The 26452-nt window shown below is 41.2% G+C and overlaps 1 protein-coding gene across 1 annotated transcript in view; it reads left to right on the forward strand.

Annotated features, from left to right (window-relative positions):
• LOC138628060 (arf-GAP with coiled-coil, ANK repeat and PH domain-containing protein 3-like) overlaps positions 1-26452 on the forward strand; it is a 51715-nt gene that overhangs the window by 1790 nt on the left and 23473 nt on the right. The window contains exon 2 of the mRNA XM_069710838.1: positions 24118-24175. Within this exon, the coding sequence (XP_069566939.1) occupies positions 24118-24175 (58 nt within the window). The remainder of the gene's footprint in view (positions 1-24117; positions 24176-26452) is intronic.

Here is a 26452-nt window from a genome sequence, read left to right on the forward strand (position 1 = left end):
TGGTTTGCATGGAGCATTGAAGACCTTATTTATTACAAGACATTATTAAATTCACAGGACTATTTCAGACTGAACACAGCATGTTGGTCTCAGTTCATTAAGCTACTTATGAGGAAGAGAGCCCAGGTTACTTTGGTTTGTGTAAAGAAACACATTGTTTACTGCAGAAATTGACTAACAGTTTCAAATACAGCCCAGATTTATATCCTGCAACATATACATACAGAAAGAACTACTGAGATTGAAGGGAGCATTGTCCAAAGGGCAAATTTCATGTAAGAAAACCATGCTTTTAGAAACAGTAAAAGTGACGCAAGTGACAGCAAAGACAGAGACGATTATCTTGAGGACATCAAGATCAACTGTCTGGCTCTAAGGATGCTTTGAATTAAGATAAAGTGTGTTTTACCAAGAGGCTCTTTTAGTGTCTAACATCTCCACAATCCTCACAAATCTGAAAGATTGGCATGTTTTTAAATGAGCATTTATTTAAAACAGAAAAACAATGGCAGCAGGTCAGTTGTCAGAGTTTCATGACTTCATTAGGAAATAGAAGACAGTCATTGCAGAATTTTCCACCAAATTGTGCCATTGTGGAGAAACAGGAGCAGAGAACCAGTCCTGTCTGTCTTCCCACACATGGTGCAAAAACAGCTCACACACACCCTCACACTGCAGGTCTGAACTTGTGCAAGTGGTGTATTAGTGCATGCAAGATTGGGTGAGCGTGAAAGAATTTTGAAGGTATGCCTGTGTATCGCTAACACGCGTCTTCTGGTCTTTTTTTCAGTTGTACTGTGCTCTAAACTCTTCTTCTCCTCTGCCCTGCCCCTTACTCACCTGCTGCATCCATTCATTCTTTAACAAAGCATGTGATGATGCCTGCGCAGCGTGCTACTGTATATTATGGTTAGTAATATCTGATTTCCTTGAAGCACTGTGCTTTCAGCTGTTTTCCACCACTGCTTTTGTTTTTGGCCTTGCTTACACTGGGTTCAAAGAGTTTGTCTTGCTTCTGGTTTCATTTCGTTCAGTGAACAAAAGTTTGACGGACAAGTCATTGGTCATTTTTATATTACAACTAGTTGACTTGAATATGATGTTTCAAAAAGCCATCCTTGGCGTAGCACATTACCAAATCCTCACACATTACTGTTTGTATGTTATATTATCTTCTAACATCCCTGAACAAACAAGTGTAATGCTGAAAAAAAAACTAATTTGAAAATCATAATAACAGCCTTGATGTGATTATTTTCATGTATCCTTTTACAACCTATACTTAGTCCTCTTATTGACTGTATTGTTGTGATATAAGTATTAATATGCATATGGGTGGGTGCGATCTGTTGCCTAGCAACAGTTGCTGTATGCAAGACAACCGAGAGCTGGGAGAAAGGAGGACAGAAAATTGAACAATGAAAGAGAAGAGACGTCATTATTTATAATTACTTTGAAAGAGAATAATTTTACTGTGATTTTTTTATTTATTTTTTTCAGCTCAAGGAGCAATCTGAGATGGTTTTTTTGTGTTTATCCTTGTCATTTCTGTTCTGGGACATTACTAAGATTAAAAATAAAAGTAATTAGTAGTGTAATTTATTTATTGTACATACTGTGCATTTTTATATTTAATATTTTACTGTTGTTTTATTGCTTTCCTGTACAGTACCTATAATGCTGCTATAGAGAAAAAATTCCCCTTGTGGGATTAATAAAGTATCTATCTATCTATCTATCTATCTATCTATCTATCTATCTATCTATCTATCTATCTATCTATCTATCTATCTATCTATCTATCTATCTATCTATCTATCTATCTATCTATCTATCTATCTATCTATCTATCTATCTATCTATCTATCTAATTAAATCTATTATGTGTTGTTAATCTCAGTGGCTGTGGTTGTTGGTCATGTGCCAGTCTCATGTCGATACCCACTTAGTGATAGTTTCAAGCCCACAGTAGGTGTGTCTCCACTGTGTTATGGTATCTGTGGAATGTGTAAACTAATAACAATCCTACAATACTGAATATGGAGTAGTAGGTGTTGATTTGAGTTCCGGGTAATTTAGGTTAGTGTGTCTACAGCTGGAAGTTTACATATCTGGAGATCCAACTGCACCTGGCTGTTTTCTCAGTCTTTTTCAATCCCACCCACAAAGAGTGTTTAGCGTCAGGCTGTCCTGACAGGTGGAAGGAGTGAGTCAACAAGATTTGAAAAGTGACAGGAAGAGAACGACAAGCAGAGTTGGACATAGTGGATGGAGATGTTCTTTTGTGTTAAAACAGTTCTATTTGACAAACTATCTGCTACGAAACCACCTAGCGGCTACATTAAATTATAAAAAAAAAGAAAAGGATTTTAATTATAAACTATTCAGATAAACTACAGGGCACTTAAATTATCAAACTAAATAGGATTGTGTTACACTCATTATTTTCATATTTGTGCCTCAAAATTGCCAAACCTGCATGCGAGTTCGCCTCCCATTCAAATGCTCTCTTCAGGTCACATGTCATGTTACAATTTATAGCCAAATATTTAACTGTAAAAATCATAAACAGGTAATCATATCTAAATGGAACTAATGCCGGTTCAAAATTCATCTGGATGATTTCACATGTTCTTGTCATCTTTCCTGCCTCCTGCATGCCTCATTCAAGCTCCACCCCTTTTTCCTCCTTTCCAGGGTCTATACCTAAGCTGTGGTTGCTACGGTTACACGCAGTAGTGACAGACGAGGCCACCACCTGTCAGTGTGTTGTCTTTTAATAGAAGTAGCTATTAAACACCATATTCTGTCAGAAATGTACAAGGAGTGATTATTTGTACTTCTCCAGTTCCAGTTGTTTATTAAATACCATTAAGTAAACATAAATCTTTAGTGTTTAAGAATTTGAGTAGTATTATCATGAAATATATTTTATTTAAAGTCTGGAGAGAGAAAGAAAGAAAGAAAGAAAGAAAGAAAGAAAGAAAGAAAGAAGGAAAGAAAGAAAGAGAGAGAGAAGGAAAGAAAGAGAGACAAGGAGAGAGAGAGAAAGAGAGAGCGAGAGAGAAAGAAAGAGAGAGAGTCCACATTTTAATACTGTATATAGCTAAATAATAGAGGTTTTCGAATCTCTTATATAACTCATTAGTGAACTACATTTGGTAAAAGATTTAAAGGAACTATGTATAAAGTGACTTCTGGCTCCTCTAATGTGAGTTCCGACATTACTTTAAAAGCATCTCTCCATTTATTGGCAGATTAAAGTGCCATTTGATGCTCTAGATATCCGTCTGGTGCCCTGGTTTCTTTTAACTGTCTGGATTTTTATTCCCTACCTGCGTCATCAGCACTTCTAATCCTTCTTTTACACACATCATCACTTTGCTTGTCTATTTAAGATAATGAATTCCTATTGGTCAGCTGCCTGTGAAATGTGTAAATATACATCATGCTGCGTTCTCCGGTCGGAGGCAGGGAAGCAGCTCTGCTGTTGCCAAGAGCGACCCTGGGCTTCGGCTGGCATGGAAACTACCTGTCTCACTCAGGGATGGAGAGACTCATAATCTGTCCCTCTCTACACAACCACACTCTTTCACAGCTGTTTATTGTGTGTGTGTGCGTGCGTGCGTACGTGCGTGGGGAGAGCCCAGTCGTATTACCTGCAGAGTAAATGGAACAGCACATGGTGACCTTGAGCAGCGTAGATGAGAAAAGGCATAACAAAGTGCTGAATAAGATTACCTGTGGCCAAAGTAGGTCGACATTGATGAACTGCTGGTTTGCTAAAACAATGTTGGCTGGAAAATTTCCCAAGCCGACGCCATGGAAAGATGACGTGCCAGCTTTTAGCTGCACACCCAGATGACCTTGTCGATAACTTGTTTTTGAGAGAACATGTTTTAGAGCCACTGTGACCCTTTGAACTTCACCAGAAATAGATCCTCTGTACATCATCAAATGCTGGGTTAGAAAGATTCCAGACCACTCACATTAATTTGCTCATGCCAAGACACTCATTCTCAACCACTTTCCCAAATGCATCCGCAGGAGATGTGCACAGGCAGAGAGGAAACTGCCCTGCTGGCCTACAATCCCTATCCTCTTACCCTCCATAAGTGGAGGTTTACTATTTATTTTTAAAGCTTTCCTCACTCCTGCTTTTTGTTATGCTAAAGCAAACTTAAACAAAATGGCTCTGCATGAGAATACTGTCGTTTCTGTAAACCACTCAGTCCCAGAACCAACAGCAGTGTTTACTGGCAAACACCATACAATGGCAAACAAATCTGCATTTGGCCCTAATCTTGAGGGATTTGCCTCCAAGGCTGAAAAATATCCTTTGAAGGTATCATAAGGTCAAACAATTTATTAATGTCTGTCTTCGTCTCACACGTAGAGAGGAGGTATTTATATGGATTCAATATCTCTATGGTGGGTCTAATACACGAGCAGACACTTTTTGAATCTGGACGACATAATCATATTAAGAATTGCTAAATTAACTTCAGTGTACAATCTTTTGTCACAGTGCACATAGTGAGGAAAACAGTATAGAACTGGACATACCTGACATTGTTGTTTAGACCAATGAATTTAAGCAATTTCAATTTGGAATATTCTATACTTGGATTTGCTATATGAATTTTTGAAATCAGAAAAAGATTTTCAATGCTTTTGCTGTTGTACAAATGTGATGCAGTGGTTGTAAATTAATTTCTAAGCTTTGCCATTAAAATATCTGAAGGGTTAGAGTGCAGTAGATTGAGGATCAGGAAAACAACTCCTAATCATATTATGATGAGGTCAGTAACAATCACCAAATCAGCAAAGCGTTTAACCACCCATTGACCTTTTGAACTCTTCTACCCTGCAAGTGTCTTACAAAAAGACAATGCAGAGTGTCTGAGCCCATAAAAAGAACTGACATCCCCCATGAGTTCACATAAATATTTGAGTTCCTGCTGTGTGTGTGTGTGTGTGTGTAAAGGTATCTGCTTTAGTGGGAACACTGGCTGTGAACGGAAGAAAACAAGTCTGTCATGTCAGGAGCATACAGAATTGTGGTTACTTCAAAGGGAGTGGAGTTGTGGTACTTCTGGGCAGGAGGGGGTCCCATTGCAGGGCAGCATCAATGTGGAGTCCAACCATCTAATATAGAGATTTGTGGTGCTTTTGTCTTCCCACCACAAAGAAAAGTCATAAATAGACGGTGGACCGGTTGAACAAAGAAGGCCGCCCCTCCCCGCCCTGGTAGTTGTGTGTGCATTGAATTGATTCCCCTTCATGATGCCAGATAGAATATCATCCTAAAGCAGTTCCAATGACAAACTGCAGAGAGTATAAGGCTGAACTCTGTCTGCAGATGTGTATTGGGTCCAGAAATGTTGGAGTCTGTACTACTTTTTCAGGAAGTCATTTTTTTTTACATCTCCAGAGCTTGCAAGCTGCATTTTTTTGCTCACACAGCATCTTGTGTGGCTACTGAACAGTTTGCTCTGAAATATAATGTGCACAGATAACAGCTGCGCGTCTCTGCTTACAAATCTGGTATTCCTGCTTGCTTGCCTACATTCTTCTCAGATCAGACTTGTTTACGAATATACAGGATGTTTTTAGTGAGATCCAGAGCAATGAGAGCGAAGCCTGATTCTGATTTCCAAAGAATATTAAAGGAAACAGATCTGTTCAGAGTTACGATGATGGGTTCAGCAGTGGAGTCTACAGTTTACGTGGTTTTCATTGTCCTTATCTGGTTTGCATTTGTGTCACACGTGCTCGTGTTTGCCTGCTGGCTAGCATGCAGGCTAATCATATTCTTATATTCCTCGTTCTACCGACTTGTCAGGCATACAGTGGTTTGACATGTTCACGAGAGAGCAGCAGTCCAGCACGTGGACGCTTCCGCGGAATCCACAGTGCAGCAGATTTTCTGCCGCGCTGCCGCACGTGTTGCCGGGGGACTTAGTATGGGACCCATATATGAAATAGGATTATCGGTAACCACACTCTCTGATTAAATCAACTGGATAGCCAACACACCCTATTAGAGCTCACACACTATCAGCCTCTTATCCTGAGAACCTCAATGCAATTTCCTCTTCCATAGTATGCAGGATATAGAATTATAGAAATGGGTTTGACACAGTTTATATTGGATTGGAGTTCAAAGGACGTGCGAGCCCTCGATCTATCGCGCAGGGGATTTCCGTGCTCGTTGGAAAACTCAATATTTTACCACTTCACGTGTGACTTTTTTCTTTTATCTGTAAGATAGACCTCGGGTTGTTTTAAGACCACTACTGTCCTGTCCTTCTGGTCCTCAAGGTCGTGTTAATGCTGTGGTCTACAGGAGGATACATAGAGGATGCAGTTTACTCTGATTATTCAAGGTTAAAAATAAGCAGCGCACGGGTGTTTGTCATACATTTAAATTGAGCACATACGCAACTGAGCACACAAGTCTTTGATGCAGACAACTGACCTTTTGCAAAGCCCCACTTCCCATAGTTACCAATATGCCAATATCTTTTAACAAATGTAATGATATAAGAAGTTTGGCCGGGGCTCCAAAGTGTAAACTACAAACAAAATGAAAAGCAGGACAGAGTGTAATGTTTTCCCCACACACTGATTTAGCAGCATCTTGGCAGTGGATGTGTTGGTCTTAAACACGGCTTTTTCTAATGTAACCTGTATTTTTACAATATAATGATTTTGCTCTTTGGCTGTGTAAATAACGCAGAGTTATGAGTGTCAAAACTACTCCAGCTCCGTGCAGGATGCATACCTGGAGAGAAAAGAGATTATTGCTAAAAAAAACTATTTTTTTGGCGACTGTAACATGCGGTTTACATTAGACCGGAGAGTCATAAACCGGATAGGACTCTGGGTAGCTGTGGTTGAACATTTCATGGGAGAGGTTTAGCAAGTGTTCATTTAATCATCACACCTATAATGCCTCGCTGTCCGGATTGAATTTCCCGATTACAGAGCAGTGATTGATGTCTCGGTAGAAACAGGGTAATAGGCAATTCAATTAAAACTCCTAATTAAAGACATGACCATTTCTCTACAAAATCAGGGACATCAGACAAAGTGAGAAGAAATTTCATAGTGTTGAGGTTTGTGGCCGATGTACAGGTTGTACCTTTGAGCAGCAGGGCGAAAAACCGGTTTAATCCCTGTCGTGAGTTACAAGAGTGAAAAGGTTGGAACAGGTCTCATGCCGTCTCATAGTTCATTGTAAATAACCTGTCTGTGCAATCATTCATCCCCCTGAAATCAGCGTTTGGTGAAGTCCTGCCAAGGCCTGTTGAAACTCAAATCAAGACTATGAAGGAAATTGCCTGCATCTTGTTCCTGGGCTGCTTTCTTCATCTTGTCATTACACAGTATTTTCTCAGCTAGAAACATTTGCCTATCTGTGGGTGTTGTGCCCCGTTTAAACTCTTGTTTTGTCTTGACTGTGCTGCAGATTGCAAGTCTTTTTAAAGGCGTTTCAACACCCTGTTTGCAGGTTTGGTACTTTATGTCAGTTATGTTATTGGTCATGACCGCTGACAGACAAACCAGCAGACTGACTTTTGCTTCAGGTGCGCTCAAAATGAAACGCCATGTTTGAACTGTGGAGAGTTCGCTGCCCAGGAAGTCGTTAAATCACACAAAGAGGGACAACAGTGGGAGCAGCTGGTGTGTAATACAGTGAACCCTCGCTATAACGCGGTTCACCTTTCACGGTCTCGCTGCTTCACGGATTTGCATCGTGCATTGTGTTCTGCATTCTGATTGGCTAAACAGTCTCTCCGCTTCTTCTCTACCTGTTTGTCAATAACGTTGCGGTTTAATATGTACACGTACGTAAAACAGCTTGCCAAATTAAAAATAATCGATGGTGGCATGTCAGTTTATAAGAATCTTTTTGCCCAGAAGAAAAAAGAGCGACAACAACTACCGATAACTATGTTCTTCTCTCGAAAAACCACACCTGCACCGCCGGCTTTAGAAGAAAGAACCGCTGCAGAGCGGAGTCAGGATGCAGCGGCTCAGTCAGAAGAGCAGTGAAATACACGAGTCACTATTTGTCCTACTGTACTTTGTATTTGTTTTCATAATCATTTTTCATTTCCTCCCGTTCTAATCCAATGACTCGGGTCGCAGTGGGGCGGTGCCGATCTCAGCAATTTGAAGCCTTCAGTTCGTATTGATGATTAAAATTATTATTTTACAGTACAGTAGTTATTTGTAAAAAAAACATTTATACAGTACTTTTATTTGTTAAACAAATGCTTGGGCTTGTAAAAAGGTTTTGTTCTTTGGTTTCAATGTATTATGGAGTATTTCATTGTATAATAATTGTAAAAAAAATAAAGGTTACTACTTCACGGATTTCGCCTATCATGGTTTCTATTTGGAACGTAACCCCCGCGAAAAACGAGGGTTCACTGTACATGGAATTCATCTGTGGAGGCCAGACGTCAGCGCTGGCTGCCACACATTGCGGGATGCATGGATAAAGCCTCAAGACATTAGTACACTGTGTGTGTATGCACACATGCATAAAGCCGTAAACCATGAGGCAGCATGTGTGTGTTTGCACACATTAAAGCTTGGCATGCAGACTGGTGTGCAGCATATGGTGACATAGTGTGACATGACCAGTTATAAGGTCATAGTCTGCAGGGTCAAAGGGTCAATCAGGTTTCACACACTGCAAATCAAAGGGCGCCAGAAGGGAACATGGTGTCCCCAAACTGCTTGATACATAAAATAATTGGTCCCACAACATTGAGGTTTTCTGTCCGAAGAAACAGAACTTTCAACTCCGCAGTGGCTTTCTGTTTGTTTTGGATGTTTCATACACAATTTTGCACTTTTTTATACAACCCATTTGAAAGACCAGTAAATGAGCTCTCCTCCCAAAGCGTTTCCCGATCGGGGAAAACCATTTGAGAACTAAACTCTTCCGTGAAATATCAACGGTAGTCCTCAGTGTTTACATCCTGCTCAGGAGACTCATGTCAAAACTTGTGTTTTAGGACGAGTCTGTTCCACCAGACTGTCTATCAGACACACACACACACACACACACACACACACACACACACACACACACACACACACACACACACACACACACACACACACACACACACACACACACACACACACACATATTCTCCTGTTGTTTATCTCTGTATAATTCCAGATCATAGCTCGTAGTGAAAGAAATCCCTGCCTCTGACGTTGGTATGACTAATAGTTGTGTTCCTGTAAAAAGACATATTTAAGCCACAAGTGGATATTTGTCATCTGCACACAATGTGGGAATTATCCGGTGTCGCTGAGCCCCGCTTGCCTTCAAAAAACAACCCAACTGGTTTAACCACATGGCAGAGAAAAGACAGGAAGAAAGAGCGAGAGGTCTTTTGTGTCTGCTCTCAGATCTTTCACTGCACCAGTCAGTCACACACTTTTGTCACATACAGGTTTGCTGTCCTGTTTATTTTAGCCGTCTTTCTGGTCTCTGTGCTTTTTCCCATCTGCATGCTTTATTACTAATGTGGATGTGGGGTGGATATCAATCAATGTCAGGGCTGCAGCAGCCGGGCGGATTGAGTTTCAGTCAATTACCTGAGTCTGTTTGTCTGTTTTCGAGCTGGATGTAGTGAGAAGACCGCAGGAAGCGATGGTGGTGTGTTCTGCATGGATGATAGACGACTCACAGGACAGAGGAGATCACTGATGGACAGATGTTTGTGGGAGACGGGGAGGGAGAGAAAGATGAGCTGATTGGAGAGATGAATGGACTCGGAGGAGGTGTCGACCACCAGAGGAAGGAGGACAGAGAAAGGGAGAAGGCTTAATGGTCTCCATCGTTACTGTAGCGCGTTGCCCTGGTAACGCGCCTGACATTTCATACATTAATACACTGCATGTGTCATGAGATGAGGCACACTGTGGGCTGGACATGCATTTAAGCATGAATGCAAACACACATTGCTGATAACATTTCCCCTGAAAAATGTCACGAAGACACAGAAGACGGAGCTGAAGTCCAGTCGAAGCAGCAGACAGCTGTCTTGTCGAGTGGCGGCCGCTGCTCGGATGCAGCTACCCTGGGGTGACAAATGAAATAGTCATGCGGCTCGCTCTGGCTCACGGCCGTCTCATGCAAACAAGGAGAAGAAATAGTGTGTGTGTGTGTGTGTGTGTGTGTGTGTGTGTGTGTGTGTGTGTGTGTGTGTGTGTGTGTGTGTGTGTGTGTGTGTTGCCTCTCGCTGCCTCACATCTGGGATCCACTGGAGCAGCTGGTTCAGATTTGGTCTAACTTTCTCTGCCTTTGTTTTAGTTCTGCTCGCTTGGTTTCTCCAACTGTAGTTTTCCTTTACATCCTTTTTTTTTAAATTTTCAGCTTAAATATGCGGTTTGTTCCTCCTGTTTACTCGCATGCCTTCCTCAGATTTTTCTGCATCTCTCTCTTCCTCCACCCACGTTCCGGTTGCCTCGGGCAGTACGTGACACCATATGAAGGAAGCTGAACCTGTTTGCGTCAGACTTTTGGACCACTGACATTAACTTCCGTTTTTTTTTCCGTAAACACCACCGTTCACCGGCTTGTTTAAGCTTTTTGGATTCGTTACATTTTCTCAGTTCTTCCTGTATAATTTCAGCTGCAGTGCGTTGAGACATACATCGTTGATCAGTCTCTCGCAGGTTGTTGACACAGGCTTGTCGTGTGTTTGGCAGCCCACCAGTCGTTGAATCGAAACAGGGCTGAAACCACAAGTGTGATTGACAAGCCAATCTCCTACAGAGACACGAGAGGAGACGGGAGCACTGGTTGCTCTCTTAGAAACCGATGGATTCCACTTTCGCGTTTCCCTCCTTTACATTTTTCCGGCTGCATCCCTGCCTCACATCTCTGTGGAATTCCTTGTAACCAAATGAAAACATTCCCATCTGCCGTGTCAGCAGTCCCACACTTTCTTGGATCCATCATTCCCACCCCCACAAAGTCACACACACACACACACACACACACACACACACACACACACACACACACACACACACACACACACACACACACACACACACACACACACACACACACACACACACACACACACACACACTTTCACGAGGAGAGTGCTTCCTTCCATTTGTTCGATGGATTGCATATGAGTGGAAAAAAAAATCAGAACAGCTGAACCACAGTCACCGGCCAATAATGGACAATATGTCTCAGAGCAGGAAGGAAGGATGACCATGTTATATATACCATAGCTTTGGTATGTGGGTCTAGAGATATGGGGGGAATTAAAGTGTGTGTGTATGTGTGTGTGTGTGTGTGTGTGTGTGTGTGTGTGTGTGTGTGTGTGTGTGTGTGTGTGTGTGTTCGCACACATGTTATTGTAGAGCAGACAGATGTAGCTAGCTGAACAGGGAGGTTCTGTAAGAGAGATTTTGGCCGGAGAGGAGGGAGCTTAAGGCTGAACTCTGTATGAAACAAGCATTAACCAGAAGTTTCATGGTGACTGCAACCTGCGGTGTACTTTGGACAAGAGAGCAATAAACCTGATCAGAGACGGGGCTGTCAAGGCTCCATTTTCACTGCTGGAAAGCACATTAACTCCCGCCGGTTTTGAAACTGCATCGCATTGTAAAAGTGGCATAATTTGAACTCTTTGAGAATGAACTGTGCATTCGATGAACTTTGAAGTGAAGGCCAGTAACTGAGGTCAGTGCAGCTGCTTGACGATTTCCATCCATAATATTATATATAATAACTCTTTAGTAGATGACAGATTCTCCTCGTTGACATGTTATCATTATTTAAAACCAATAGTTAAGTAGTTGTTGCACATTTACGATTTACATGTTTCCGATGATAGGTCGTAGGTCAGATATTTGCATGCAGAATTTGCTTATCATCTTCTTTAGGCCATCTTTTACCAACTCAAAATGTTCCCACACTTTGGTTGATCTCCACGCCCGAAACAGTCTCATACCTTCAATTGTAACGTCTCTGACAAGAAGCAGCTCCTGAATAGAGTTTGAGGAAGTGTTGACGGACGGACAGAAAACCTGATTCATTGAACCAGATTATTTCACTGAGCCGGTCGAATCGGGTGGCAACAGAAAATTAGTCAATCTTTGTTTTCTTGTTTTTTTCTTTCATCATTTGTTCCACTTTGCAAATACATAGCCTAACCTACACACCTACATACCACATTTGTTCTCTGGTGTTTGAACAGTTCAGTCTCTTATTCCTGTGCAGGAGGTACCGTGACAATGACTGAAAACACGGAAGGATTTTTGTTTTCCGTGACTTGCAGACAAACAGCTACGATCAAGTATTTTCAAGGTTTTGATTAACATCATGTGGACATTCTGTTTAAATAATTACTGCTGGTTCACAAAATAAGATATCTCGTCACATTTTAAGTGATTTTAAGTGTGTTGTAAATATGTTGGATAACAGTAACATTACAGAGGACTTTAGCTGATGATGTATAACTGTAAATTCAAAGGAACTTTTCTGAAAATGATCATATAATTTGTTAAATATTATAAGGAGTAGAGAGTATTCAGTTCCAGGTAATAAACTCTGATTACTCTCCAGTGTACCCTACAGTTTTGTGCATAATGTATCCAGAATATAAATTCTTTTCATTTCTTTTTCCTCTAAGGTTAGAATATGAAAAACTTATCTTCCAGTAATAAATGAAGACTCACTTGGCTTTTAGTTGATGTATTAGTTCCAAGATCTGAGTAGTTAACTCGAGGAAATCTCGTGTAAGATTAACATCTGTTAATAAAATCAGTGCAGGAAACTCAATTTATCAGCTGTCTCTGTTTACCTCATCGTTACCACCATATTAAAACGTTCTATTTATTAAACTCCCAAGGAAATTATAAAGAAATTACAAGACCTGTAAAGTATAATTGATATTTAAGATCATTCCATCTCTCATTGCTTTATAAGCTCAACACGACACGGTGCATAACTTCATACATCTTCCATACCCGGGCTCTCTGTCCCTCTTTCTTTGTTTCTCTAGCTGTCTCACTGTGTGGGGGGTCTTGCGTAAGACCACCCCATGTGTTAATGTAAACCCTGTCTCTCCGTTCTTTCTCAACCTCCGGACTTTCCTTCCATTTTATATCCAGTTACACCTCTTTCCCACAACAACAGCAGCACTCATCCCATGTAATCATTACTACAGAAATCATGTTACATGTTGGAACACGAGTGTTTGATATCCATCACAGTCTGACTCAGAAAACTAGTTCAGTTTTGGAATTGAAAAACTGGTCAAATAATCCAGTGGTTCTGCTGTCACTGCATCGTTAATCCATCTTTCAGAGGTAACGGATTTACTCTGCAGTGAACGCATCGCCCAATCAGGCCAGCACAAACTGGACATTCACAATTACAGTGATGCAAAGCGTTCAGTAGATGTATAAATGTTTATCCCAAACTAAATTTGTCTGGTCTGTGAGCTCACATTGTCTGCATGGCTTCTTCAGCGGATTCCATTTGCTTCCTTCCTTACATCACACACACAGACACAAACACACACACACACACACACACACACACACACACACACACACACACACACACACACACACACACACACACACACACACACACACACACACACACACACACACACACACACACACACACACACTCAAAATAAGAGACTGTTTGTCTGTGTCTGAGAGAGAGGGAGTGATTTATTTAACAGCCATTTATTTAGAATTGTGTCTGTGACTTTAAAACATGTGCTGATGGGTCATTAGTCATTAAGGGTTTTGAGAAAGATGGGAATTGATTGATTGGAAAATCGAGAATATTTTGCTGACAAAATCAAAAAGACGAAGGTCATCTGTGTTTGCTGAGTGAAATAAGATGTTCACAAACCTCTTACGTAAACTTAAGAAAAGACTGATTTCCAGTCGTTTCACAGTCAAACTGTCTGGAAGTTCACATTAATGATAAGATGTCCTTCCAGCCAAACATTGATGTGTGTTGACGTGCACGGAATAGCTGCAACTGGTCAAACTCTAATAAAAACAATTCATCAGTTAGATTCACTTTTAATAGGAGCTCATTTTGTATTTTCTAAGCCGTACCTCCCAGTTCAAGCAGACTGGAGCATATCCCAGCATGCATTGATTAAAAAGCAGAACACATCCTGAACCGGCGGCCTTTAAACTGAAGTGACTTTTCATGAATGTAGACAAAATGCAAGCAGGTGTCTGCACTGCTTTCCACCGTGTGCAGAGATGAACCGATAGTAACAACATAAAGCTGAAGGAAGAACTTTAAAATGTTATGTTTTCCATTAAAAAAAAAACCACAAACCTCAGCTAGGTTTGTGTTTTTTTTTTCTTTGTCAATGGCTTTGTTGTATATTTGGGCACAGTACATTAGGATACCACAGCCAAAGCTGGAAAACCAAAACCAGACCTCAGGGCCCTTTTTTGGCCGAGATCGGATCGATTTGCGTGAGTGAGATATACATGATCAGACGATTACTGCCAACCTTCACCGAGTGTTTGGCATTGACGGACAACTCTTAGACAGATACAAGTGTAAATCTGTGGTTGTTTCCTCCTTGGCAGGTCTGACTGTGGTGTCAGCAGGAGGCTTATTCCGCTGATGTTCGGTCAGCGCTGCCAAAGACAACAGGAGGGGAAGCGGGCTGTTGTGCAAAGCTTCACTTCTTTCTTCTGGCGCACAGCTGGTTCAAGGCAGCATCTCGTCACTCTCTCTCACAAATGTGGACATTAAAGTACACATACACACACACACACACACACACACACATAAATAAACACCTTAATTTAGAGCTTATATCTGCTCCTGTGGGTCAGTGTGGGAAGAGAGATCTGATCAAATATTAAAACACACGGTCACACTGCTTTACCTTACAGCTCTCTTACCAAGCCATCTGTATCCAGTGTGACAAACCCCAACATCTTGCTTGAAGGACTTCCTGGATGAGGAACGTTTCTTGGCGGGAATGTGCTGAACCAGCTTTGAATCAGTCTGGAAACCAAAATCTCACATGTTGCTGTCTGATTACATTTATGTAAAAAAAAAAAAAAACACTTCAACCACAACATCTTGATGTTTGAATGTTGTCAAGATCTATTTATATTGAGAGAGTCAAGACAATAATATTGATTGATGAACTTAACATGAACATATCAGATATCCTGCAGTCACCATGTGGGATCAGATTTCTCACAATTGTGTGTGTGTGCGCGTGTGTGTGTGTGTGTGTGTGTGTGCATGTGCTTAAGTGTGCTAATACAGTATATAGTGTATTTGTATTGGCCTATCCAAACATGCCTGTTAGCACGTGTGTGTTTCGGAGGTGAAACAAAAGGCGACTCTTATCTATGCGAGACATTCTTCCAGACAGAAGTCATACTCTGTGCTGTGGAACAGAAACAGTGGCTCCTTGTTGCTTCGTAAAGCCAAAAGAATGCAGATTAATCTCACCTGTAACCCATCTGTATCAGTTCGTTAATATCTCTATTGTGTCCTCTTCAATCAGACACGAGCCACTTGCGGAGTGATTCGGAACAAGTGGTGAAGACTCTGATTCTCTTTTGACAGGTGTATAAGGGTTAGTTTTCCACTTCCTGCATATTTAATAACGCACGTTTTAACGGCTGCTTTACAAAATTGAATCTAAAATGTTCTGTGTATTTCTGTGAAGTTGGCGGCTAACTCTTCTTGTTGTTTTCCGTGAGGACTATTCCTCGCTGCTATCTTAATGTACTGTGTCCTGAAAATGGTGTTTTGGTGGAAAGAAAAAGGGCTGAAACATCCTCGAGGACAACGTGCACTTTCATTCTGGTTTTACTTTCTCTTTCTGGCTCTCTGCTCCAGGCATGTAGGGGTTGTGATACATAGCTCGGTTAGTCATCATAGCATCATACCTTCTGTTGTTGCTGTAGAGTCATCACTGTATGGTGAGAATACCGAGTATGTTTTCCAGTAGAAAACTGTGGCTTAAGCAACAGAAGGCTAATAATTACTGTGAAATGTTCCATTTGAGTTCATACACCAGGATGATAGTTTTCATACATGGGAGAACTGATTTTTGCAAAACGCAGTGTAACATCAGTTCAAGGCTTCTACTTGAGCCGATGCTGGCAGAACTGTATACTGATACTGTTCCCTGATAGGAGCACCAGCCTCACTGAACTGCTTGTTCTCTTTCCACATTGACTCATAGGGAGCCACTATATCCACCGAACACAGTTTTTTGTGTCTATCTGAGACAAAAAAGCCTTTCTGACTGGTGCTTTTCCTTCATTCAGTCCCTCCCAGACAAATACACAGACGGCTGATGTAAATATGTAGCTGGGCTCTTGACAGAAGACCCAAGTTATAAGCAGGTCATCGCTGTGTGTCCAAAACCTTCTTTATTATTTGATGCACTGGAAAGGAAAGACGTGTCTTATATTGACTTCCAGTGTTCTCTGTCCTTCCTCCCCATCAGCTGGCTCAGGATGGGATGGATGCATAGTGGACAGAAGCAAAAGAGTCCTGGGAACAAAGTGCTTTTACACCACGGGGGTCTTCCTCCTCCTCTGCGTTTCTCATGCGAGCTGCATCTGCGTGTGGGTCAGCCGCTGCTTTACACCCCACTGGGAGGTCAGCGAGGGTTAAAGAGTTTGGAGATTTGGATGAGCTTGCAGACCTACTTTTGCTTTTGTCCTTTTTGGCTTCCTGCTGATTTAAGTCTGTGGTGGGAGCTCTGCTGTGTCTCCTCATGTTTGGCTGAATTGTGCCATCAGAGTTTCTCAAATTTAAATCACAAACTCCATATGGCGGGTTGTGCCTTGCTTGCATGGAAAAGACACAGAGGGTGTCGTAATCGGTGGTTGATTGGAGTCATAGATGTGCTGTGTTCCAACCATTTGTTTAACCCTGTAATTTGACTGAATGTGGGTAGTGAGTCGGCGAAAGCACATTCCTCCGCATGTGAGTGAAACGTGATCAAACTTGCACTTGAGCCCTAAATGGTTCAACACCGAAACGCTCAACTGTGTCCACGCTACAACTCCCCTCTGCTGGGACGGGGGGGCGCCAGCCTGTGTGGGCTTTACGTACGTGGTCTTTTGGCAAATTTAAAGCCTGTTGGGAGGAGTATATGTGCTGTGAGCAGGTTTGTTTCCATGACAGGTAGCTTACCTGGATGGCCTGTCATCAAGGTGTAGTTTCATGTTTTCTTTCACTCCTTTTACTGAAATATTAGCAAACTATCTTTCGACAATATACACTGAATGTTGGAGTAAATGTGCATAAATTTGTCACTACAAACGTGAGCATCAGGAGGAGCGAGAGAGATGAGCTTTGTGTGATACTTTTAAGACCCTGTTTCTTTCTGACAGGTTTAAGATTTTCTAGAAAGATTTAGTGTCACTTGATGATGTAACTCAGGTTGCATTTCTCTCTGTCAGCTGAGTGGCTTCCTGTGGAGGGCAGTTGCCGAGTTTTCCCTGTTTTACCCTCTGCCCTCCTCTCTTGGCAGGAAAGGGGAGAAAAATGTTGTATTTTCCAAGAAAACGCAGTTCCACCTGGCTGGAGTTGCGGTTACAATACATTAGAGAAAAATGATTTCTGTCTGCCTGCCTCACACTCGCAGCACGAGAAGTTTTCCAGCACACTTCCTGTTGGCCTGCTGCTGGAATGCAGTCTGGAATGATATAATGACGTTTTCATATCCCAGAGAGCTTTGCCAGAAATATTTAGAAATGCATTGTGTTTATAGTGAGTGGTGTACAGAAGGGCTGCTTAGGAGCAACGATAACAAAGATATATTATATTTGGGCAAATATTCAGTTTTGGTGAGGCCAGCAGGCAGGTGGTCTGACAGCTGGTGGGAAGCAGAGAAACTGCATCTTCTCTCTCAGAGCGAGTTTCTGCTGCTGCTTTGTCTAATTATGTTGCTGCACAGACAGATATGCAGGCGAACAGTGAATTGGACACTGCATCACTGGGATTTTATCGCTGTTTATTAACCACTGCTCATAAGATCCTATAAGAATTTGTCATTTTTCACCGATGCCCAATTAAAAAAAAAAAAAAGGTTAAATCATATACTAGTGATAAAATATTAATGGATGATATGGTGTGAAAACCAAATTTGATTAAAGAAACTACACTCACTGTTTCTTATTTTAAAGGAGTATTGTGACATTTTGGGAAACACCTCCACCACCACCTGTGAAATTAACTAATTTAGATGTTATATCTCATTTCTTTAAGCCATAAACTACTGAGTTGAAACATCAAGTTGTGTTTAAATAGGGGCTTATGTGAGGGCATCTCCTCTGCTCTCCTACAAAGATGACAGAGCAGACTAGCTGTTAGATTAGAACGGTATCCGTCTTTTCATCTAACTGTTGCTAAAAGGGCATTAAAACACATTTCCAAAACTGTTGAATTATTCCCAATTTAATCTTGAAAGAATAGTTCATCCAGATATATCTGTAAGGCTGCTGCAGTTGTGATGAATATCTCTGGATGACCACGTTACTTTGTCTCAGTCAGCTCACTGGATCGTAATCGTGCTGAACCGAGGCTCTGGGATAAGGGTTGTCCTTTTTGTCCACATCATGTTTGGTCTCTTTGTCTCATCAGCCATCGGCGCAGTCAAATGTTTTTTCAGGGAATGAGTGTGATGTTTGTTGTGTGTTGGGAGGTGGGGGGATTTAAGGGGAGGCAGTGAAGGCATCTTTGTTCTCCACACATAAGATACTAGTGTTTGGCTCGGCTTGTTATTGGTGTGAAAAGGCAGTCTGTTTAGGCAAGTGTGTGTTTTATTTGTGTGTGAGGATCATTTACTGGAGCCTCTTTTAATTGAGTCTGAGCACGAGTGTGAGTAGTTCGTGGCAGGGAGTCTTGGATCACATGGGGTTTTTGTTAAATGAGTGACTGCACAGATCTTTAAACATGAAAACAGTTGAGTTTATACATAAATATGCAGCATGTTCAGTTTATTTCTGCTTCATCCTCTTATGCGCAAGCTCCTTCTTTCAAACAAAAGAAACAGACACTATCATCAGCTTTGTGCCATCAGCAAATGAAGGCGTCAGACAGACAGACAGACTGGAGGCAGACAGACAAATAGTCAGATGGACAGAAGGAGCCGTACACAAATGAAACAAAGAGAGAAAGGGGAAAGGGGAATGTGAAGGACTTTTACCCTGTGACATTGAATAGTTTGACAATACAACGTAGAAGACCAGTGTTATAACGTTTGACATGATTAAAACTGTTTTGTTTTTTTAACAGTAACCGGATAAAGGTGGTTTGGGATAGAAGAACAAAGAAATGAAGGCTGGGCTGCAGTTACTGTCCCCACCCAAAAAACACCTGCGCTTGCTCAGCATCAACAGACAAAGAAAATGATCCATTTAAACAAATAACATCATCTGCAAACACTGTGAAGTATTTCATGTTGTCTCGCTTTGTCTTTAGATAAATCTTTTGCAGGTAATTGTAGAATAAAAATAACAAAACCTACAAATAAATAGAACTAAAAATATATTATAAAGCCTCAGACAAAAACAAACTCAGACTTAAATAAGAGAAAATTGGCTTGTTATGATGGATGTTTGTCGGACTGGCCACAGAGTCTTTGTAGCTTTTAGGGGATCAGCATGCTATACTCAAGGGCATTTTGCCTGCAGCAACGGGCACTGCAGATGCACCACAAGCCACATTTACAGCCATAATAGCTCACCACTGTAACACACCAGCTTGTCAGTGACGAAGATTGTATCGGCAGGTTGATGTTGTTTCTCGGGAGAAAAAGAGGCTCACATCAATGGAGAATGTGCATATTAGAAAGGAAAGAGCCTGAGAGGAGTGACGGGGAGATGCACAGGGACAGACACATCAGACAAAGAGGAAATTGGTCAGTAAAAAAAGCGTGAGTAATGCTGATGCCTGTTGCCATGGTGATTAGGGTCAATGAATGGTTGCCATGGAGCCCGCTACTTGGAATTCTGGGAGGAGATAAGTTGATGTGTTCGTATGTCTGCGTGCAGTCTGAACTTGTGGGTGGAGGATAATAGGAACATATATGCATTATGAATGAGTGTAAAATTGGAACCTGTGTGTAAACATAATAGATGGAATAACAACGCATGCTACGACAAGCCATGACAAATCCAACTCCTTAGACATCTAACTTTTACATTATTCTTCAATATACTGAAACAATATCGAGATAACGTGTTGCAAAGGACCACTGCAACTCTTTAAGATTTAACATTTTACCCCACATTAGACCAAAGTGATCAGCTGTTTGTGTGTGTAAAGGGGACAATTAATTCAGAAACCTTTCAATCTCTATAAGGTTGAAGTTTGGAGCTCAAGTGCTCTATTTTCTGTATGAATATGTTTTAATATGACTCATACAGTAGTTTTTATGGTGCTCCATGCCATGATGTGGTGACATGGATGACATGGAGTAGGACAAGGTTTTTAGCTTTTTAGTACCTAATATTCCTAAAATTGTTGATCATGGTATGCATAATTTTATTGTTATATATGATCATATAGTAAAATTTCTGCAATATCAATTGAGACACTGTTAATGGAGGAACAAGCCAGGCAGGAATGTCTGTTTTTACTTAATCCAGTGAAAAAGTGAAGTGAAGTGAAAAATATGATCCTTAAATTAAATTGATGCTAAAATCATATAAAATCCAGTGTATTGTTCACTGATAACCTCAATAAAATATTAAAGGGACAGCTACCACAATATAAAAATTATGTCATGAACTCTGACAGTGGACAAATTGCATTATCTATACTATATGTGCCATGTCTGACATGTCTATCTCCAGTGATGTCACGGTAATTTATGTATAATGAGATCATGAAGGCTGAGCACAATTAAATATGCATGTTATTACAACAGTAAAGCATGCAGGATGATCCTTTTTAAGTAAAAGGCATGAAATTGTTGTTTTAGAAAAATGTTCCAGCTGTCAGCAAACACTTTCTCACGACGCAGTAAGAGGCTGATAACTTATTCATCCACAACAATAACTTAAATTCCTCCTTTTGTGAACGGGACTGAACATGTTTTACACCCGAATGTGGCTTTTGTCCGGGCAAGCGAAGAGTTTTTTTGATATAACCATGTAGTTAGTAGGTTTCTGGGTCAGTGTGTGTGTGTGTGTGTGTGTGTGTGTGTGTGTGTGTGTGTGTGTGTGTGTGTGTGTGTGTGCGTGTGTGTGTTCTCTGAACTATCATATTTTAGTTGTGATTCATTTCTGACTGTCTGTCTTTGTGTGTGCATAATGTGTCTGTGCATTTGTGTGTGTGCGAGCACTAAGTCTGTAATCGCAGACATCTCATTCATTTGTTTACTATTGTGTGCGTGTGTGTGTGCGCGCACACACACACACACACACACACACACACACACACACACACACACACACACACACACACACACACACACACACACACACACACACACACACACACACACACACACATTTGCTTCCCATCCACCTGATGTCAGTAGAAAAATTAGGTCATTGCCCATCACAGCCTCACTTGCTGCTTCTGTTTGGAAATAATACCAAATTAAAAACAAACAAAAAAAGTAAATTCTACAACAAACTGTTGATGACAGAGATTTATCATGTAAAATATTTATAATTTCAATATTCAAAAACACCCGTCACTCAAACACACAGAAATGGATGCTTTTAGGGTCAGTGGCTCAGATAAGGAAGTAGAACAGGTTGACCTTAAATGAAGACTCATCCAGGACACATGCACACACACACTTAGATGCCCTGTTGGATTTAATACGATGCTGCAATTCTGTTTAAAAGCACTTGTAGCTTGTTCTCTGCTGCTCCGGTCCTCTTGTTTAACAGGTTAATATTTCGGATCTTATTCAGCGTAATTATATGTTTGTTTTACTTAAGGCACACAATGTGTAATGCGTGTGTATCATGTCATTCCAGTGAATATCTTTGCTAATAGTGCATGTGAGTATTGCAGCCAATGGGTCTGGGCTCGTCTGGTATGAGGGAATTTGTTGTCTCCTCTGCTTCTGTCTCTCTGGTCCTCGAAGTGATGCTGATGTGGATGTGATGCCATGTGACACATTGAGTCTTTAAGACATGATAGGGGGGAGGGGGGGGGCTTCGATGTGTGTGTGTGTGTGTGTGTGTGTGTGTGTGTGTGTGTGTGTGTGTGTGTGTGTGTGTGTGTGTGTGTGTGTGTGTGTGTGTGTGTGTGTGTGTGTGTGTGTGTGTGTGCGTGCGCAGGGCAGGGTTGTATTTCGTATGACAGATATTTTGCAGCAACAAGCTACATAGACCTCTTTATGAAACATTAGTCCTCCCAACACTTCTGTTTTCCATCTCTCTCCCTGTGAAACAATAAAAATCCTCCGTCTTTGCGGACCACACACAAACACACACCTGTTTGCTGTGTCAGTGTCACGTTGTGGAGGACAAAAGTTCAGTCTGTACAAACAGTGTGTGTTCGGTGCGAGGGAAAGAGGTGATGAGAGCAAGACAGACGCAAGTCAAGAATTAGCATCTCTCAGCATTGTTGAAAATCTGAGAAGCAGAAAGAAATTCTGGGAATGTTGTTCTCCGGAGCAGGTGCTAAAGCTGCTTGCTGACTTCTGCTAAACCCCCGCCACGCACGCACGCACACACGCACGCACGCACGCACGCACGCACACACACACACACACACACACACACACACCCTCTGCAGCAGACACGCTAAGTTACAACTTTGTTGTTGCTCACAGTATATTTTGCTCCAACTCTGCACTTTCCCACCTCTCTGTGATGTGTGAGATCGTCTATCGGGGTGTTTAAGAGTTGATGATGAGGGTGGAGTTGGAGATCGAATGATGAGATCATCATCTATTGAGGTTAATGGTTGACATGTTCCAGCACATGCAGGGTGTGATGCAGATTTTTGGCTGCATCAGGGCTCTTCAGCATGCTGTAGCTGATCTTAAGGACTGGACACAGGGAAATATGTTTATTTGTATTATGATATTCTGGGGTATTTTCCTGCTTTTCTTTTACAGAAATCCTGTCGATCCTAATGTGCGGATTTTTTTTTTTTTTTGGGTGGATTTGGAGGCGTGTGAAAGAAATAAGAGCAAAAAAATGAATATAGTAAGAATTGAAGGACAGCCTCTGTGGCTCACTATGAGGAGTAGCCGTAGGACATGACCCTGTCAATGTGGTCATGGGTGTGTCTGTGCAAGCGTACTTGCACTTAATGGAGGAAGACCCCAAGGGGAAGGGCAGGACAGGCTCCTAGCCCTCCCAAACCACCTGACACTCACCCTGCTAAGGGCCATTAAGTCCCATTATCTTCATATTTAGTGAGCATTTAACTAAAGAATCAAATAAAACTAATTTGAGATTGCGTTATTTTATTTTGACATTGCTGTTTATTCAATGCTCAACTGCTGAATTGCCAGATATGAGAAACCTTCTGTGTTGCTGCTGCCTCTTTTATCAGCTCGCCTTATGGATACTTAAGTGCCGGCCTCCTGCATGATGTCATTTATTGATTTTAAGGCTCGGCCGTGGCCACTAATCTTCCAGACTGATGCCTTTGTCAATCGAGTCCTCAGGATTAATGCTTGAATCTGTGAGTCTGCGATGTGCGGTGACTGATTGCAGCGTAATTTGCAGTAGAGTGAAATATAGATAATGTAAATTCTACAATTTTTCAGCTCATGAATACACAGAAGTAAGAGTACATTATAAAACATAATGGCTTTACACTGTCAGTTTGGTACTTTTACTTTCTACTTTCTGTTTCTCTAAGTTGTCACAGACACAATTCTTTAAAACTTTTCAATGACATAAATTCTGGTAATTTCTTTTTAGTTGCGTTGATATTGTGGCTTACCACGAATCAAAAAATCTTTACAAAACAAGAGTTTGAATCTTGTTCTGACTGTGACTAATGTTTTTCTGCTTAATATGTGGTTCCTCTTCTCGGAAATGGCATTACTGAGGATCAGATCTGATTAAGTGTCTGGCTTTGTGTTCTCTCTGCAGGGCTGGTATCGACGATGTGGAGACAGATGTGGTGGAAATTGAAGCGAAGCTTGACAAGGTACGGTCCATGCTAATATGGTATTTCTATAGACTGTGCTGCTCATTAAAATATCAAATCTATGAAGTTTTTCTACCATAATGTTTCTGTGAAAAATCCTACATAAACATGTACAGTGTGTAGGCATTATACTGCTCATTGTTAGAGCACTTAAAAGGAGGAAACTGGATTGGATTTATATTATTTGAATACAAAATGGCACCAGATGTGGGATGTTGAGGTTGTCTATAAACAGTACTTTCTTTAGACACATTACAGTGAGCCGTCTGTTTGTCTCTCTCTCGCTGACTGTATTTCTTTATTTATTTCTCTGTCTGTCTGTTATCGTCTCACTCTAAATGTCAAGGCTATTTAAACCAGGAAAGCTATTAAATAGGTTCACACTGTGCAGGCACACACACACACACACACACACACACACACACACACACACACACACACACACACACACACACACACACACACACACACACACACACACACACACACACACACACACACACACACATATATGCGGATGTCGCTACACAGCAAGCATGCTGAACAAACGCTGATTAATGTCACAGAGGCACCTTTATAATCTGTTGTAAGGAAGCTTCACACAGTGCAGTCTGTTATCATGTGATGTTTTTTCCTTTCTGCTAGCAATACAGCAACAACTTGTTAGTGCTTGTTAGACATTGAAGAAGCAGTTTACAGTTTAATTTCCTGGAAACACCATATTTCAAAAAGTGTATCTGCTTTAAAGGCCAATGTACTTGGATTATTTTCACAAAAGTAGCCACACTGACCAAAAAGAACGAGTCTTATTCATTTATTGATGCATATATGACAGATTCATATTCATGTAAGCTTGCATAGTTTGGGGAGTTTGTCTTAGGTCTATAGAGCCTGTGGGACAGTGGGAAATAAAGGGTTTTAAATAAGTTAAAGACAAATGGGATGATTGGAGAAAAATGTCTTTGCTGTATCATTGTTACATCTTATTAGATATGAAGACAGCTCTGTGTGTGTGTGTGTGTGTGTGTGTGTGTGTGTGTGTGTGTGTGTGTGTGTGTGTGTGTGTGTGTGTGTGTGTGTGTGTGTGTGTGTGTGTGTGTGTGTGACTGTCTCCAGGGAGTGCGCTGAGGTAATACCTCTTCACATAAACTAATAGACTTCTAAGTCAGAGAGAATTTAATGGAAGAGACACTGTTAATGTGGTTAAGTGGTGAGAACGCCGTCTGTCTTCTATCTGAAGATGAATGTGAGAGCAGTCAAACTGTCCATCGTTAATATGACAGATAAACATCCTACAATGTGCACAACTAAGTCTGGTTGAATGTTGAAGTGGTCATTTGGATGATTATGAAATTTTTTTGATATTATAGTCTATCTCAGGTTTATTGTGGAGTCACATTGCCTCACTTTTAATATTTCAAATAAATATGCCCCCAACCTGTCACACATACACACACAAAAAAAAACCTGATACGCACATTTACGGATTATTCCTGTGTCAGGACACTCTGTTGAACTTTGAGCCCCGTTTGAGAACCACTAAAACATGAGAAGGGTCGGAGGGGAGAGGTTTTCATCAGGGTGATTTGTTCTGCTCAGCAGCAGTCCTCCATCTGCTCTGTGGGGATGCTCTGACGATGCCCATCCGGAGAGCAATGACGGCTCCCAGAGGAGGATATTTACAAGATTGATGAGAGCTGTACCATTCTGACAAGTGTGAAAACAACATGCTGTCCACTGTTACGGCTTACAAAAAGAAAAGTTTTTGCAGTACATTTTTGGAGATGCTTGTAAATCTCTTTTTTGTGACCCAAAAACTATCCAAAAAAATAAAAGTATAACTCATCAAAACTTCAAAATGTCAATTCTACACCTCACCGCCCTGCAGAGACTCCTTCACACTGTAATTGATTCGGTCGATTAGCACAGCGAGGTCTGTCATGTGGGACCAGATGTGGCATTTTGGCTTCAAGTGGACCCCTGTTGTTCTTCCAGCCCATTTATTATCAAATCCAGACACAGACACTGTGCCTCTAATGGCCCTGCTAGGCCCCAGGGGCTCAGACCAGCACAGGATGAGATCACATTTCCCATATCAGCCAATTTGTTGACATATATGTTGTCAGACCAGCCTGAGAGGAGCAGCAGCGTATCAGAAGCATATCTTCTCCGGATTCGTTACGGTGTCTCTCATGTACTCGTGAATGTAAACATATACACAACATGGTGTACTTCAGATGACTACTGCTATACTGCTATACATATAGGGTGTGCATG

This window comes from Brachyistius frenatus, unplaced genomic scaffold (genome assembly GCF_029030835.1).
Source record: "Brachyistius frenatus isolate BFR_SWC_R1_liver_20210118 unplaced genomic scaffold, ASM2903083v1 Contig_4, whole genome shotgun sequence".
NCBI classification, from domain to species: domain Eukaryota; kingdom Metazoa; phylum Chordata; class Actinopteri; family Embiotocidae; genus Brachyistius; species Brachyistius frenatus.